Here is a 19224-nt window from a genome sequence, read left to right as displayed (position 1 = left end):
TCTTCGACACTTTACAGCCCCGCGCTTGAACCCAAGCCTTTCCCGCTTGGTCGATCATGTGCACCTCTCGCCTTCGCTTAATCTCGCCCAATCTAATTGGGACATCTACGGGGCAAGCTTCAAGGGATGCGCCCTTTTTAGCTAGTTCATCGCTTAGTCCTCCCAAATTTTGAAACTTGCTTAATCAAAATTGGTTGTCATTTTAACTCCAATAAAATAGCTGGCTAATCCAGATTACCGTCACAAATGTTAAGCCTTTAAGATGTAAGAGTATTCTACCACAAACCTAGGTATATTAATTTATTACGCTGCACCCTTATGCTCAATCACACATACATAAGTACATACATTAAAATTCTAATGAAATAGGTAAGGTTGTAAAAAAGAAAGAAACCGAAGAAAGAACAGCAATAATAACAAAGAGCAAAGCTTTTGCAATCAACATACATTCAGTATATCAATAATAATTCAAGTGACCGTTAACCGAGTAACAAACCAACCAGCCAACAATTGGCCAACAATTGGCCAACAACAACAAATAAAATTCACTCTCAACTCTTTGACCAAACTGCAGTCAAAGTCAAAGGCAAAGTCAACAATTGACAAAGTGAGTGATTGACTTGGTGTTGGTTTGACTTGCTATGGTGCCTTGACTGCATGACGGCCTGGCTTGGTGCTACACACACTGACTCTAGCGAAAAAGATGGCATTACACATACGGCGAGGTGAGCAGACAGGCGGTGTAGAATCAATGCTAATAAGCAAACATTTTGTTTTTTTTTTGTTTTCATTGAAAATATTTATGCAAGCAATGCAGTTAGAAAAATAAATATATGACTGGGGAGAAAAAAAAAATATAAAAGAAAGTAGAGGAAACCACCACTCAAAAAATAAACACATACATACATACAAACTAATGCAATAAACACAAAGCAAATCTTCATCAGAGTGCAACAAGTTGCGACCGTGACAACGGGCAACAAGTGGCCAATACTAAATGCATATAACGATGGCCATACATGAAAGTCGATGTTATTGTATTTTTGAGCATTTCAAAGGAAGAGCTGTAGCAACAGGTTGCTGCTGTCCCGTCTAGATTAACAAGTGCACGTATGTACATTAGGATGGCCCTTATTTTTCTAAGTGTTCCTATTCTCGATCTCACCCCCTAGAAATATGCGAATAGCCTAAAAACTAGAATATACAAAGTTTTAGGTCAATCAAAAAAGGGTTAGAGGTGGCGCAGAGCTTGCAGTTCTGAAAAATTACGAATTTTTACAATTTCTTAAATTTGGTCAACTCTACTTCATTTGTTATGGGCGAAATGTAATTTATCGTGTTATTAGTAAGTAGTGTTTGGCAAGCGCTTCGGGTGTATTTCTGCCATGAAAAGCTCTCAGTGAAAACTCATCTGCCTTGCAGATGCCGTTCGGAGTCGGCATAAAACAATTTGTAGGAAAATCAAGAGGAGCACGACGCAAATTGGAAGAGAAGCTCGGCTTTAGATCTCTTCGGAGGTTATCGCGCATTAAATTTCTTTTTTTTTTTATTAGTAAGTTCTAGAGATATTTGACTTTCAAATAAATCTAAGACAACAAAAATTGGTCAAATAATAATAAAATTGGTCAAATAATAATGGAAAATTATGCCTTAAATACGGTGTCATTACTTCAAGAATGTGTATATAAGGAGTATACGTAAATGAGTTTGTTAAAAAGTTTTTTATTATAAATTTTGTGAAAATACATTTTTAAAACATATACATATATCTTGTGAAACTTTAGCTGACACGTATATAATATGATATTATTTCCTAGGATCTAATTAAGGATGATTTAGTATGTGATTCAAATTGCTTTTTGTAATCAGTTACAACTTGTAAAAAATATTGTTTTTCTTCTTCGTCATTTGTAAGTATTCTATTATATTCTTCCCTAAGCTTTACTCCCCATTCTGCTGTGTCGTTTCTTCTTTTATATTTATAACAGTATCCTTAGCTTTTTATAGGTTCCTGTATCCCCCCAGTATATTGGATCTACCTCCAGAAATTGAGATGATATACCAAGCCGACCAAAAAAATCAATTGTATTTCCTGTTACAAAATCGTGTAGTTCCTTTTCTATGAATTTGTTGATTTACTGGGCCTTAAGTGTAACCTCTTTAAATTTTCTGTTTCCTTGTCGCAGTTGTCTATGCTTTTGGTTTTTTCCACAATCTTTTTGTTCATGGTACAAGAGACGTCATCATCGAACAATGCCAATGCAATACATTCTTCAGACAGGTACCATAGGTGGTTACAAAACTTTTTTATTGCAATGGTAGATATTTTTTATTAACATTTCAGTATTTGTAAATTTCTTTAATAAAAGATAAGTCTTGAAGAGGTGCTCTATTAGGATAGGTATAGTAAAACCAAAGCTTAACATAGAATTGTTTAATAAACGCGCATATACTTCCTATCGAATTCTCTTCATACTCCGTTAGTTTAAACTGTTCACGAAATAAATAGATTTTTAAGCAATGCAATGCCTTAGACATGCACCGAGCATGATGAGTGGGCTTTGGTAGACGAAACTTTATGCCATCACTTTCTCCTAGACATATAGACGTTAATTCCAATAATTCCCTATAGGCACTTCTTACTATTTTTTTTTTTTCAACTATTCCTTAGACGGGTTTTTAAAATAGTATCTTTGCTATCGTTTAAAAGTAATTTCAATTCGATCTTTTGTAGCAAATCTCTAAAACAATTTTTGTTGATGTTTTTGCGATTTTCTTGAAAACGCCGAAATAACTGAACGTCCTTACTAATATTAGCTGGAGAATAACTCTCAGCAGAACTTCATAAATATGATGACGACACGGTAGATACAAAAGTTTTCGCTCAAGTTTTTTTCTAATAACGTTGCAGCTGCTTTTATAACGCCTGTGTTAACCGATGTCGTATCAAAACAACAGGCCACAATATTATCCTTCAAATCACATTCAAATAACAGTTCATACAACGTGTCAGCTATTTCCGAGCCTGTTGCAGCTTATAATTTTGGAGCTCCTATTAACTGTTCGCCATTCCTGTAAGTAACAACAACTGGAAGTCGTTTCACCTTTTTACGACTTGTTATTTCTGGAAGTTGTTTTCCATCTCAATGCAAAGTGCCGCATTTTATCTATTTAAAAAAAACCTACTATTCAAAATTTGCTCATTCAAGGGCAGTATAGTTTTAATAAGACGCGTCAAAAAAATTGTTTGTAGTTGTTTGCAATTTTAAAATATATATTTTCATTTCTTTATATTTTTTTAAAATTTCTTTCGCCATGCTTGTTGCAAGAACAAGTTGCAGTGCAGGCTTAAATTTGTTGTGGCATCACGCATTTCTAAAGAAAATTTATAAAAAAAATATATATGTATACTTTTTTAAATAAATAAACTTCAAGTTTGGCTTCAAGGGATATATGTATGTATTTGTGTATAAAAAGTTTATTTGAGCGTTTCTTAACCGAGTACCACGATTCACTGATAAACACATTTGCACAGACTTAATTTACTTTTCATATTTGTTTGTCGAAAGCAATATATATTTTGCCATGTAACTCTGTTATTGATCGACTGGTTTTGAAGATTGTAGCCATTTTAGAAAATTAAGAAAATACAGATCTTATTACGGTATGGAAAGGCAGTAAATTTTCATAGAGTTTAGAAATATGGAAGCCTGAAACACGAAATTGTAAAAATTCGTCATTTTTCAGGATTTCAAGCCCTTTGCGCCACCTCCAAATCTTTTTTGATTGGCCTAAAACTTTGTATATATTCGTTTTTGAGCTATTCGCATATTTTAGGGGTGAGATCAAGAACCCAAACACTTTTTTTCCATCCATACAACGAAGGGCCACCCTAATGTACATATGTATATCAGAAGATTAGCAGCGACACACGTCAAGCAACAGGCAACCCAAAAAACAAACACCGTGAAGAAGAAAAAAGTTTGTATTGCTTAAATACGACGGGGGTAGAGTAAAAGAGTAGGCGCAGCAGCAGCAACATCAAGAGGCAAAGGAATGCGATTGTGTGGTTTGTTGATGCAACAGTAAAAATGTTGAATGAAGTAGAAGCAAGATTGGAAAACGCGGTTAATGTTGTTGCTGTTGTTGGCATAAGAAAAGTGTTTTGTGAGTGGCAAGCAATTGCTGCAGCAACAACTACATATATTGGGGTTTACGCAATAAAATAATTGTACGCCGCAGCAGCAAACGGGTTTTTGCAATAAGAAAACAAAAAAAAGCAAAAAATTGTTATAAGAAAAGTAGGGAAACTAAAAATCGTAGAATTTCAAGAATTTTCGTGTTGTTATTTGAGGCAAGAAGAAACTTGATGGAGGTTACTAAGAACGAATAATTGTTTAATGGTTGAAGTGGATTTGATTTGAAAGTTCCAATAAACAAAAAAAACATATTTCATCTTACATTTTGAAATTTTTAACTTGAATGTTTTAAATAAAAATGTATGTATGTGTGTGTCTTATAGGAGCTTGACCAAAGTTTGACAGTAGGCTTTCGTAGTGTGGCTTTATGAAATTTCGGGACATTTGGCAGGATCACGCTTTCAGGCGTTATAAACTTCATTTTTTCAAAAATCCGAGTCAGTTTGGTTCAAACTGAGCACTGAGATATATGCTCTCTGTGATAATCTGTAGTGTCTAGATATGCAATATTTGGGATAGAGGTTCTGTATATAAAGTGCTATGGGAGTGGCAGATGGAGTAGCAGTGAGGGACTGGGATTCGGAATGGGCGTGGAAGTGGATGTGTGATATTAAGAGGGAGAATTAGAGCGATACTGGGAGAAAAAAGAGGGAATAAGGGGGTATATGAGCAGGAAGGAAAAATTGTAGACAAGTTAGAAAGATGGCGATAAGTATGGGAGGGAGACCCAATCTATATATTATGTATCTGCATAGAGTTTTGGAAAGGAATACGAGCGGCAATGGGAGTTAGAATGGGAATGGAAATGGAAGTGGTATTGGTAGTGGGAAGGGAAATGGGAGTAGGATTGAAAATGTGGATAGGAGTGCGAGTAGAAATAAGAATGGGAGTGGAACTAGGAGTAGGAGTGGGAGTAAGAGTGGCAGTGGATAAGAGGGAATGAGAGCGGTAGTGAGATTTTGTTTGTTGGTCGAAGCTGGAGTGAGAGTAGGAGTGGGAAGGAGTGGTAGGAGGTAGTGGTACTGGGAGTGGTAGTGGCAGCTGGAATGATAGTAAGTTGGGTTGTTGGAGTTGGTAGTGGGAGTGGGAGCAGGAGATGGAGTGGGAGAAGGAGTGAGAGTAAAAATGTGAATCGAAGAACAAGTGGGAGTGAGGGTAGGAATAAGAGTAGGATTAGGAGTGGACTAGGTGTGAGATTGGGTGAGCGATATGGAAAAATAAAATAAAATCGAGAGTGGGAAGAAGACAGAGGAGAATAGTAAAAGGAAGAAGAAATGGAAGACAAATTAGGAGATGAGAAGGGGAATAACAAGAATAGGAGGAAGGACCACTTTCGAAGGCACGTCAGTTTTCGAGCAGGACCAATTTTGCTGGGTATGCTAGTTGTTTTATAAAATGAAGTAAAAAACAAGTAAGGAAGGCTAAGTTCGGGTGTGACCGAACATTACATACTCAGTTGAGAGCTATGGAGACAAAATAAGGAAAATCACCATCTAGGAAAATGAACGGAGGGTAACCTGGAATGTGGTTGTATGACATGTGTATTAAATGGAAGGTATTAAAGAGTATTTTAAGAGAGAGTAGGCCATAGTTCTATGGATGGACGCCATTTAGGGATATCGCCATAAAGGTGGAGCAGGGCTGACTCTAGAATTTGTTTGTACGATATAGGTATCAAATGAAAGGTGTTAATGAGTATTTTAAAAGGGAGTGTGCCTTAGTTGTATATGTAAAGGCGTTTTCGAGATATCGCCATAAAGGTGGACCAGGGGTGACTCTAGAATGTGTTTGTACGATATGGGCATCAAATGAAAGGTGTTAATTAGTATTTTAAAAGGGAATGGGCTTTAGTTCTATAGGTGAACGCCTTTTCGAGATATCGCCATAAAGGTGAACCAAGGGTGACTCTAGAATGTTTGTACGATATGGGTATCAAACGAAAGGTGTTACTGAGCATTTTAAGAGGGAGTGGGCATTAGGTCTATAGGTGGACGCCTTTTCGAGATATCGCCATTAAGGTGGGCCAGGGGTGACTCTAGAATGTGTTTGTACGATATGGGTATCAAATGAAAGGTGGTAATAAGTATTTTAAAAGGGAGTAATCCTTTTCGAGATATCGCCATAAGGGTGGGCCAGGGGTGACTCTAGAATGTGTTTGTACGATATGGGTATCAAACTAAAGGTGTTAATGCGGGTTTTAAAAGCGAGTGGCCCTTAGATGTATACGTGTAGGCGTTTTCGCGATTTCGACCAAAATGTGGACCAGGGTGATCCAGAAAATCATCTGTCGGGTACTGCTAATTTATTTATATATGCAATACCACGAACAGTATTCCTGCCAATATTCCAAGGGCTGTTGATTTCGCCCTGTAGAACTTTTTCATTTTCTTCTACTTAATATGGTAGGTGTCACACCCATTTTACAAAGTTTTTTATAAAGTTATATTTTGCGTCAATAAACCAAACAAATTACCATGTTTCATCCCTTTTTTAGTATTTGGTATAGAAATTTGGCATTTTTTTAATTTTTCGTAATTTTCGATATCGAAAAAGTGGGCGTGGTTATAGTCGGATTTCGGCATTTTTTATACCCAGATAAAGTGAGTTCAGATAAGTACGTCGACTAAGTTTAGTAAAGATATATCGGTTTTTGCTCTAGTTATCGTGTTAACGGCCGAGCGGAAGGACAGACGGTGGACTGTGTATAAAAACTGGGCGTGGCTTCAACCGATTTCGCCCATTTTCACAGAAAACAGTTACCGTCATAAAATCTATGGCCCTACCAAATTTAAGAAGGATTGGTAAATTTTTGTTCGACTTATGGCATTAAAAGTATTCTAGACAAACTAAATGAAAATGGGCGGAGCCACGACCATTTTGAAATTTTCTTTTATTTTTGTATTTTGTTGCATCATATTATTACTGGGGTTGAATGTTGACTTAATTTACTTATATACAGTAAAGATAGTAAATTTTTTGTTAAAATTTGACTTTTAAAAAATTTTTTTTTAAAAAGTGGGCGTGTTCTTCATCGGATTTTGCTAGTTTTTATTTAGCACATATTAATAGTAGTAAGGTTGCTGCCAAATTTCATCATGATATCTTCAACGACTGCCAAATTACAGCTTGCAAAACTTTTAAATTACCTTCTTTTAAAAGTGGGCGGTGCCACGCCCATTGTCCAAAATCTTACTAAATTTCTATTCTGCGTTATAAGGTCAACCCATCTACCAAGTTTCATCGCTTTATCCGTCTTTGACAATGAATTATCACATTTTTTCGGTTTTTCGAAATTTTCGATATCGAAAAATTGGGCGTGGTTATAGTCCGATATCGTTCATTTTAAATAGCGATCTGAGGTGAGTGCCCAGGAATCTACATACCAAATTTCATCAAGATACCTCAAAATTTACTCAAGTTATCGTGTTAACGGACAGACGGACGGACATGGCTCAATCAAATTTTTTTTCGATACTGATGATTTTGATATATGGAAGTCTGTATCTATCTCGATTCCTTTATACCTGTACAACCAACCGTTATCCAATCAAAGTTAATATACTCTGTGAGCTCTGCTCAACTGAGTATAGTAACACGAAATTGCATTAAAACCCGAATAGGCGTAAAAATCGAGTTCGAAGAAAAAATTCAAGTTACAAATCTTATAAAACAAGCAAAGAATTATTTCGCAATATTTCTTGGGTTTAAGGCGAGTGGATAGTAATCGGTAATGCATTAGAAACTAGAATACGAAATGATCTCTAGATAGGCCCGAATTCAACACGAAATAGAGTAGTTATGACTTGTAATCAATATTTAAATAATGTCGACAACAACCGCAAAATTGTACGGCAATAGTCTCGAATTTATAGCAAAATAGTTCCGATTTGATCAGTGAATTAATCCCTACATATCGCCAAAGGTATTCTCAGAAACAATCCTATATTATCTGAGGAAAGGTATGAGATGATCACGAAGTATTAACATTAACAAAATAAAGACGAAAGTTATTCCGAAACTATTCCCAAGTTATTTTATAATGGTTCTGGAAATCTTCCCTCCATATTCCTATAACTAAACGATCTGGACGTGTATCAAATGACCTGTTGTTGCTGGGCAACTTAGCGTAAATTCGTTGAGAGTTTGGAAAAGAAGCGTATCCGGTAGGTGAGGTTGACAATTGGGTTGCGGAAGCTTTGAAGCTATAAAGCTTTCTATTGCGCTTATCAACCCCTTGAATACCCATTATTTGAGGTATGTTCAGTCTGTTAAGATTTAAATAAATCAAATCTGTATACAATTCAAAGAACTCCAATTCCAACAAATACTAAAACTCAAGCACTGCTGACACTAAATAAACTTAAAAAAGCAAAAAGAAGTAATTATTCAATCAGCCATCAAATTACTTACATTTTCAGCAGCATTTTAACGGAAAAAAGAATCCAAGAAAACTTTGCAAGTTCAGCGAAAAACGTTAAGCAACAGCGAACTTTAGACCAACAAGCAACGGCGAATAAAAAGTTAAACAAATTTTAACAAGAAAAAACTGTACAACCTGTGAACCGTCAAACAAGTAAATGCCACACTTTGAAAGTAGGTTAAACTCTTAACCTTTCAAGAAACAACGAGGGCAGCAAACATAACTAAAACGAAAATTTATACAATTCAAAAAAGCGTCAATTATAAACAATAAAATGAAAATCAAAATAATACAAAAGCTAAAGCATGAGATAAAAAATGAAAACACAAAAAATATAAAAACCGGCCCTGCGACCTAACACGTACAAAGTTCAAGTTACAAACAAAAAATTTTAAAGAATAAACTGACAAAGTAAAAAGAATAATAATAATTAAAACAATATCACGTACAAAAATGTGAAGAGTAGTAAAAGACAAAAGAAAAAAAAAATATATACAACTCCAAAAAAACCAAAAAAAAAAAAAATGTTTGCAAAGATACAAATCAAAATAATCTCAACAAAGGAAGTTATAATAAGCATTTTTAAATGTAAAATGAAACCATTAAGCATTCTTATTGCCTGCAGCATTCTAGTTTCTTTATGTTTCATGCAGTACTTTACAGTTAACTTAAATGAAAACTGAATCATATATGTACATTTAAATTAATTTCTGCCATTTTGTTTTTGTTCTTTTCTTTTAACAGCAGACAACTATCTACATACAAAAAGTTCATGAAACATTAGTGCAAAATTTTATAAAACAAAAGAAACATTTCAGTGTTTAATAGGCGGTTTGTGTAGATAACCAACCAAAGTAGGACGACCCCGCTAACGTATAACGGTTAAACGCAAGCTTGTATAAAGCGAAAAGTTCGGCGCAAGAAGCACCAACTTGAAAGAAAAGAATAACAAAAGGCAACAAACTACAGCAATGGAGGGATTCTATGATGGTGATTTAAAAGATATTTGGGATTCCGATCTAGATCCGGTAAGTTTAAGCTATTCTTTGTCAAAGCGATTCGTACTTGGTACTCGATACCAATGTCCATTCGAAGTATTATTACTAAAAGCAACTTTAAGGCAGTTTTATATGCTGACTACCGATAAAATACATGAATACTCTCATGTTGATTTGTTCACAAGATTCCCTATTTAAATAATATGTGATATGTGATTATTTACTTCAGGCTTTATTTTTCTAAGCATACCTGTATTTTCCTGGTCAAATTGCGTATGTATAGATTTGAACTGTAAGTTCCTCCTTGCGTTATGACCAAATCTAGATTTAATAATTATCTGTATTTTTGCTGTTCCATATTCTGTTGTACTATAAGAGATCATAGATCTCATTGTACTAATATGACTTATCAATAAATGAATGAATGAAATCTGAAATAACGTAGGAAGTGCTTTATTAATGAAACTATATATGTGACCATAAAATAAACATTGAATTTACTTTATCAAATAGCTAAGGCTCCCTAAAAAATCATGAAATGAAATAAACCACCGGCACAACAAAAAACGAGGTCTGTACTTTTGACATACCCACAATACCGACACATATTTTGGACGCCTGAATTCAAATCTGAAGTCTGTTTAGTTCATATATCTCTAAAATTTTTCGGAACAATCTTTTAAAATAGATGAATAAATAATTTTCTTATAATAACATTAACATTATATTAAATTTGATGAGACTCTGAGCTTCATAGTGAATGTTCTTTTGGAGGCTGGAAAGCATGCATTTTCAGTCCCTCAATTATAGTTAACCAGCCTCTACCAACAGCCCCATCCGAACGAAGGAACTTTAACACAAAATTATTACGAAATATACATATGTGATACTGAAATAAATTTCGAGAAAGTCCAGAAAATAATCATGAAACAATCCCGAAAAGGTCTTGAAATTATAAAGCAAACAATTAATAGGTGGTTTCGAAATTATCTCAAAATAATAATTATAATAGCGCTAAACTGACCTATGGGGTAGACCCGAAATTTTCAAAAAATCAATGTTTGGATGTAGGGATATTTGATAATAGAGTAAGATAAGAGCCCGTGACTGCCAGACCTTCGTCATTTTATAAAAGTTGAAATTTCGTCAGTGAATACTTTTAACTGAAGCAGGATCGTTGGTCTATTATAAAACTTGAGTCATAGTGGCTTTAACAGGTATCGTGCAAAAATTTTGCAGAAAAATAGACCTTTCTTTCCTCATTTTATAAAGACTGATTTTCATATATGGTCTTTGTCACGATATAAGAAGCCACTATGCGAGACACTTTCCATAGAGGCTTTGATTAGCCAGACACTTTTAATCCTTCTAAACTTCAAAGAACATCGAAGCAATTTTATACTGAAGTTCGAATACAAAATCTATAAAAAAACTTTTGAAATTTTGTTTGCCGTAAACAACTTTCAGCTTATGGAAAAGTATTTAGCTTTATGAAAATGTACAGTTTTGCATTATGAACAGTGTCTGGCTGAACATAGCCATTATGGGAAGTGTCTGGCAATGAGGCTAGGGGCTTCTTATATCATGACGAAGACCATATATGAAAATCAGTATTTATAAAATGACGAAAGAAAGGTCTATTTTCCGCAAAATTTTTGCACGACATCTGTTAAAGCCACTATGACTCAAGTTTTATAATAGACCAAAGATCCTGCTTCAGTTGGAAGTATGCACTGGCGAAATTTCAACTTTTATAAAATGACGAAGGTCTGGCAGTCACGGTCTCTTAGACTATATTAAAAACAAGTAAGGAAGGTTAAGTTCGGGTGTAACCGAACATTACATACTCAGTTGAGAGCTATGGTGACAACATAAGGGAAAATAACCATGTAGAAAAATGAACCGAGAGTAACCCTGGAATGTGTTTGTATGACATGTGTATCAAATGAAAGGCATTAAAGAGTATTTTATGAGGGAGTGGGCCATAGTTCTATAGGTGGACGCCATTTAGGGATATAGCCATAAAGATGGATCAGGGTTGACTCTAGAATGCGTTTGTACGTTATAGGTATCAAATGAAAGGTATTAATGAGTATTTTAAAAGGGCGTGGACCTAAGTTTTATAGATGGACGCCTTTTCGAGATATCGCCGTAAAGATGGACCAGGGGTGACTCTAGAATGCGTTTGTACGATATGGGTATCAAATGAAAGGTGTTAATGAGCATTTTAAAAGGGAGTAATCCTTAGTTCCATAGGTGAACGCCGTTTCGAGATATCGCCATAAAGGTGGACCAGGGGTGACCCTAGAATTTGTTTGCACAATATGGGCATCAAACGAAAGGTGTTAATGAGTATTTTAAAAGGGAGTGGGCCTTAGTTCTATAGGTGGACGCCGTTTCGAGATATCGCCATAAAGGTGGGCCAGGGGTGACCTTAGAATTTGTTTGTATGATATGGGTATCAAATGAAAGGTGTTAATGATTATTTTAAAAGGGCGTGGGGCTTAGTTCTATAGGTGGACCCCTTTTCGAGATATCGCCATAAAGGTGGACCAGGGGTGACTCTAGAATTCGTTTGTACGATATGGGTATCAAATGAAAGGTGTTAATGAGTATTTTAAGAGGGAGTAGGCCTTTCTGGACCAGGGTTGACTCTAGACTTTGTTTGTACGATATGGGTATCAAATGAAAGGTGTTAATGAGCATTTTTAAAAGGGAGTGGGCCTTCGTTCTATAGGTGTTCGCCTTTTCGAAATATCGCCATAAAGGTGGACCAGGGGCGACTCTAGAATGAGTTTGTACGATATGGGTATCAAATTAAAGGTATTAAAGAGAGTTTTAAAAGGGAGTGGTGGTAGTTGTATATGTGAAGGCGTTTTCCAGATATCGCCCAAAATGTGGACCAGGGTGACCCAGAACATCATCTGTTGGATACCGCTAATTTATTTATATATGTAATACCTGCCAAGATTTTAAGGGTTTTTTATTTCGCCCTGCAGAGCTTTTTCATTTTCTTCTACTTAATATGGTAGGTGTCACAACCATTTTATAAAGTTTTTTCTAAAGTTATATTTCGCGTCAATAAAACAATCCAATTAACTTACCATGTTTCATCCCTTTTTTCGTATTTGGTATAGAATTGTGGAATTTTTTCATTTTTCGTAATTTTCGATATCGAAAAAGTGGGCGTGGTCATAGTCGGATTTCGTTCATTTTTCATACCAAGATAAAGTGAGTTCAGATAAGTACGTGAACTGAGTTTAGTAAAGATATATCGATTTTTGCTCAAGTTATCGTGTTAACGGCCATGCGGAAGGACAGACGGACGACTGTGTATAAAAACTGGGCGTGGCATCAACCGATTTCGCCCATTTTCACAGAAAACAGTTAGCGCCATAAAATATATGCCCCTACCAAATTTCAAATGGATTGGTTAATTTTTGTTCGACTTATGGCGTTAAAAGTATCCTAGACAAATTAAATGAAAAAGGGCGGAGCCACGCCAATTTTTAAATTTTCTTTTATTTTTGTATTTTGTTGCACCATATCATTACTGGAGTTGAATCTTGACATAATTTACTTATATACTGTAAAGATATTAAATTTTTTGTTAAAATTTTACTTAAAAAAAAAATTTTTTTTAAAGTGGGCGTGGTCCTTCTCTGATTTTGCTAATTTTTATTAAGCGTACATATAGTAATAAGAGTAACGTTCCTGCCAAATTTCATCATGATATCTTCAACGACTGCCAAATTACAGCTTGCAAAAGTTTTAAATTACCTTCTTTTAAAAGTGGGCGGTGCCACGCCCATTGTCCAAAATTTTACTAATTTTCTATTTGGCGCCATACGTTCAACTCATATACCAAGTTTCGTCGCTTTATCGGTCTTTTGTAATGAATTATCGCACTTTTTCGGTTTTTCGAAATTTTCGATATCGAAAAAGTGGGCGTGGTTATAGTCCGATATCGTTCATTTTAAATAGCGATCTGAGATGAGTGCTCAGGAACCTACATACCAAATTTCATCAAGATACCTCAAAATTTACTCAAGTTATCGTGTTAACGGACGGACGGACGGACGGACGGACAGACATGGCTCAATCAAATTTTTTTTCGATCCTAATTATTTTGATATATGGAAGTCTATATCTATCTCGATTCCTTTATATATGTACAACCAACCGTTATCCAATCAAACTTAATATACTCTGTGAGCTCTGCTCAACTGAGTATAACAAGTAAGGAAGGCTACATACTAAGGAACATTACATACTCAGCTGCCAAATTACAGCTTGCAAAACTCTTAAATGACCCTCTTTTAAAAGTGGGCGGTGCCACGCCCATTGTCAAAAATTTTACTAAGTTTCTATTCTGCGTCATAAGGTAAATCCACCTACCAAGTTTCATCGCTTTATTTGTCTTTGTTATGGAATTATCGAACTTTTTCGGTTTTTCGAAATTTTCGATATCGAAAAAGTGGGCGTGGTTATAGTCCGATTTCGTTCATTTAAAATAGCGATCTGTAATGAGTGCCCAGGAACTTACATACTAAATTTCATTAAGACACCTCAAATCTTACTCAAGTTATCGTGTTCACGGACAGACAGACCGACGGACGGACGGACGGAAGGACGGACATGGCTAAATGAATTTCGTTTTTCGACCAGATCATTTTGATATATAGAAGTCTATACCTATCTCGATTAGTTTATGCCGTTACGGGGTACCGTTATGCGAACAAAATTAATATACTCTGTGAGCTCTGCTCAGCTGAGTATAAAAAACCCAGAAAGTGCACCGAAAAAATTACGAAAATATCCCGTTATCAATTCCGAAATAGTCCTAAAAATATCTGGAATTAGTACCGAAAAGTTCATTAAAACAATACCAAAACGATCTCTAAATAGTCCTGAAATATTGATATAGCGATGAAACTATTCGTAACCTTGTGGTAAAACGGACCCAAAAAGTCCCGGGGTTTTCCCGAGAATCATTTCAATATAGTAAGGATATAGGAATCATCAGTCCTAAAATTGTACCAGAATGGTCAAAAATGATCCATAGTGTCGAATAATATCACTTAAATGACACGAGGAAACCCGTGAAATGATCCGCAGATAGCCTCAACCTGAAAATGGTCCGGGAAATTATAAATGTGACTGTTTGAATATCCAGACGTTTCAATGTTGGGAAGACCAGATATCGCCTTTGTGACTCAATCACCCCGGCAAGACTGCATTAATTTCGATAAAATTGAGCCGAAAGATAGCTTATACTCAAGAAGGATCCACTTGGCCCTTTTTTCTTTATTACTATTATTACTACTATTATTATTAGGCATCGATGCACAGCGACTTTTATTTAGATCTCTTATGCCTGACCTTTCAGCCTTTTATTTTATGTGGAGGCTTTAAATGTATTTAGGTATATCTTCAGGCTTTTTATTTCATATCACAAAGAAATTCAGAATCACGTTACCTAGATGGCAGGGTCTCTGCCATGCTAGTTCCGAAAGGAGCGAAATACTCTTGAATTAGACCCTGGTTCGATCCTGTAAAAAATCCAAAATGATTACGAAGACAATATAGAAATTATTTCGAAATATTTCCTAAGAAGTCCCGACAAGATCCTTAAACAGTCCTGACTTAGTTGCGCAGTAAACCCGAAACGATTCCAGGCATGATCCCAAAGAAATTCCAAAACCATTGGTCTATAATAAATAGGGGGTAGGGTCTTGTAGGTGGTAACCGCGGCACTGCTCATTCGATCTATGTGACTCGGATACCAAATATTATTAGTGCAGGACAAAACCAGCTAGAGTTAAAGCAAGTTTAAGATACTATTCCAGATAGAGGGAGCGGGGGAGGAAATACCTGCAAACCTTTACAAAATTATCATACGCTTATTTATATAGCTCGTAGACTTAATATTACGGGTCAAGGTAAATCTACTGTCAGAAGAGATTAAAAATTTACTGTTCCCACCTCCTCTTCAGAAAACAAAAATATAGCCAGTAGATTCTTTCACACCTTTGTCTATCCTCTGTAAAATTTCATACTTAACCGTTCAGCCTTTTTGGCGTGAATGAGTAACACAGCGTTAAACAAATTATTCAGAAATGAGTGCTGCCAGGGCCATAGTACCCCGTACTACAGAATGTAAGTGAAGGCGTAAAATGTTGTATGGGGAAATCCAGAATGTGTGTTTAGAAAATGTACTGTGTAATATGAGGAAGTGGTGGAAGGAAAGGAGAAATAAAACGGTTTGCTATTGATAACAACTGTTATCGACGAGTTATTGGTTTTCGATTTGTTATTAAGTTTATTTATTTGCTATCGAAAAAATATCGATTTGTTATCAAGACAACCGGTATCGATAAGTTATCGTCTTGTAGAAAATTTATCGATTTGTAATTGAAAATGTATCGATTTGTTATCGAAAAAATATGAATTTTTCATAAAAAAATTGTTATCGACGAATTATCGGTTTGTAATCGGCATGTTATTGACGAGTTATCGGTCTGTTATCGATGGCAATGTTATCGTTCAATGTTTTATAATCAAATAGATACCGATAACACTCCAAAAAAGAGAAACTAAGTAATATCAGCTGAACATAACTGAACATATGTGTGTGTAGTGTAATAACTACTTAAAATCAGAAACTCCAATTGCATCATAAAAAGCGAATTATTGAAAATTATTTTCTGAAGAAGCAAACCTCAAAGCTTATGAAGCGATTTTAGTTTGGTTAAAAATGAAAATGAAATATATTTATTGAATGACTTCTTTATATCTTACACTGAGTCTAAACAAAGCTCTCTCCCAAAGAAAAATTTATTTGCATAAACTTATTTTTAGCCATAAATCTCATTTCCGCTTTTATGATTTGCGTGAATTATTTAAGTCCTACACCATTGGCAAAAGCATAAACTTTATGTATGCAAAAAGTAATGATGTAAATGAAAAATGTTGCCGCTAGTAAATAGTAATTAAAAAACAATGAAATTTATACATCTGTGCAAGCAACAAAAATGGCAATAAATTTGTATTGAAATATAAAATATTGAGCCAACAACAAAATCAAATGCAAAATGCATATGCTATTGAAAAATACGATTTGAAGAAATGCAAGATGACTACATTTGTTGATTAGAGTTGAAAAGGACCCTGTTGGAATATTTTGCTGACACCGCCAAGGAATACAACAACACGAACGGAATTAACGTGAGTGAAACGAGCATACTTCGGCAAGGTTATATTTTCACTTCGTAAAAGGAGTTCCTACATTACAACCCAGAGAAGTGTTGTAGTCTGTACTGCAGATAAGAGTGCTCCGTCCCTCATGTGGTTAAGTTCTGGCAAAGTCTTACGAAGCAGATGGCAAACAATACTGAAACGTCCAGTGCATTTTAAGAACAAAACTTGATTTAACTGTCTATTTTGGATAGTATAGAACGCAGCAGGGCAAACGGCGCCGTGAATCCCAAGAATGTGACCGACCGTTTCACTTGTCAGGTGATGATGAACGAGTACCGGGCGTTCTTTAACAGAACGGAGAAGAGCAAAACTACCGATGGTGATGCCTCTATATCAGCCTAAGTGCTGGTAAGAGCAAAGTCTATTCGGGAGACTGTTCAGCGAAAATGTAAAGCTGTTAAGATCTGGGATAAATGCGTCTAGTTTGAAGCAAAAATGTCATTTATAATCGTATGTTAAGTGGATCCAGTCCTACGCGTTCTCACCACTTTTCGGCTTCTGGGAAAGTGTCTAAAGTTAATGAGCGGCTAAATTTCAGTATTGTAATGATTTCTTATAGTACAGCTTGTTACCCTAAGGTAATGTCTTTGGGCTTAATACTTAGCCCAGTAGACAACTGTTCATACTCACAGAATATTAATAATTCAAGAATGTCAACATCAAGGGCCATTCAATCGAGACTGAGAAACAAAAGGTGAAGGCATCTTGTGAGAGTAATTAATTTGCTTTCCGAAGCTCTTAAGAGCATTTCTGATCTAAAGCCCGGTTTTGTCTAGCTATAGCAGCATGTTTTCTCAACTCAAAAGGAATATAATTAGAATGGTGGCCTATGCAGATGACGTTGCAGTACTGGTATCTGGTTTGAGCTTTTACGAGACCATAAGGTTAATCCATTGCCATACGCAAAATAGAGCCATGAGCTATGTATATCGTCCGAAACGCTGGAATCACGCATGTTTAAGGGACATAAACTATTGTAACGAATTCTGGGAAATTCCTGATAATTAGACACCTTCTGCTAACGTTCGAATCGCTGAACTGTTCAATAAATAACTCCAATATTCAGTATTACATAATGGTTTTTATCATACTAATTTGGGAGTAGTACTTCACAATTACAATTCACTAATAGCGTGTTTAAATCAAACTGATTACTGATTCCTCAGCTTGCGCTGCTTTGATACTCTCGGTTACCTTGTTCCACCATTTCTCTAGACGTTTCACTAACTTGCCTTCTAGCACAGTTGTATCTCGTGCTTGGTTAGTTAGTTATATACATGTATGTATATCTGTAGTTTATGTTTTTCTTCTAGACATATGCGTGGGTATGTGTGAGTAACTACTTCTACTCTTAGCTGCCGGCTACATATATGTGACCCGGTCTATGAAAAGGTGGCTTATGACCCAGAAAAGAAATTGCGAGACACAGCTGTTAAAGATAAACAATGCATTCCTTCAGTTTCTTAGTAGTTTTTCTTTTGCATTATGAACAGTCATGCCCAAAAGGCAAAGCACAAACCAGTTTCTGACCGATATTTTGGCTCCATTGGGTATGCTTCACCAGCCACCAAATTGGCATCGAAGGAACCAAAGGCTTCATCGTTTTTCATTTGTGCTCTCCTTTCTCTACATTTTTAGTACACTTCCAAGCAAGTTAGGACTTTCTAGTTTTCACCACGTGAAAGATCGTCTCAAAAACTATCGAAACCAGAAAAAAAGTGCAAACATTTTGTTTAGTTATAAGCCACCTTTTCATAGACCGGGTCACATATGTATGTGAAATATAATCTATCTATAAATCTTATAAAATAAAGTCGCTAAATGCTATGTATGCACATAACTTCACACAGAATGCTCCGATTTTAAAACGGTTTTTGCATTTGAAAGCTTAGCTACGTGAGATGGTACAGTTAATATAATTTGAAGGTATATATTATAGGGGCGTGGCAAATTGCCAAAATGTAGTAAAAAATCATAAAATTTTTGTTTACACAGCTATAACTCATAAACGGAAGGATGGATTTGAAAAATTCTACCTTTCACTAAAACTTTGAAATATTTACCTTCGATCTGCATCAAAAAAAAAATACTTGATTCCTTTCTTATATCAGCCAAATTGTTTAAACAAAAGTAACATTTTTATCGAAAAATGCGTATGAGTGTTTGTTCACTGTGAACTGTTCGCGCTAATTGCTTTTGAGTGAGGCTTGATGCGACACATACATACGTACATATATAGCATTCGCTGCGTTATTTAACTTCTGGCGTAGGTTTATAGGTATGTATGGATGTACATCACTACATAGTATAAAACAAAGTCGCTTTTTCTGTCCCTATGTCCCTTTGA

At 35.5% G+C, this 19224-nt stretch overlaps 1 protein-coding gene and 1 long non-coding RNA gene across 5 annotated transcripts in view; one reads left to right on the top strand and one right to left on the bottom strand.

The window, feature by feature from the left end:
* The window catches only part of LOC137233688 (uncharacterized), a 540569-nt gene that overhangs the window by 277360 nt on the left and 243985 nt on the right, over positions 1–19224 (bottom strand). Inside the window, exon 3 of the long non-coding RNA XR_010947535.1 lies at positions 9868–10048. This is a non-coding gene — a long non-coding RNA (uncharacterized lncRNA). The remainder of the gene's footprint in view (positions 1–9867; positions 10049–19224) is intronic.
* The window catches only part of LOC137233687 (cyclic AMP response element-binding protein A-like), a 261324-nt gene that overhangs the window by 8789 nt on the left and 233311 nt on the right, over positions 1–19224 (top strand). Inside the window, exons 2-3 of one of the 4 annotated variants that reach the window (XM_067756949.1) lie at positions 8621–9207; positions 9364–9647. In XM_067756949.1, the coding sequence (XP_067613050.1) occupies positions 9591–9647 (57 nt within the window). In that variant the 5' untranslated portion in view covers positions 8621–9207; positions 9364–9590. Of the gene's footprint in view, positions 1–8617; positions 9208–9363; positions 9648–19224 lie in introns of all 4 variants that reach the window. The other 3 variants (XM_067756947.1, XM_067756950.1, XM_067756946.1) reach the window with 3 other exon arrangements.

This window comes from Eurosta solidaginis, chromosome 5 (assembly GCF_040869045.1).
Source record: "Eurosta solidaginis isolate ZX-2024a chromosome 5, ASM4086904v1, whole genome shotgun sequence".
Lineage (NCBI taxonomy): Eukaryota > Metazoa > Arthropoda > Insecta > Diptera > Tephritidae > Eurosta > Eurosta solidaginis.
This window is presented reverse-complemented; position numbering and strand designations above follow the sequence as displayed.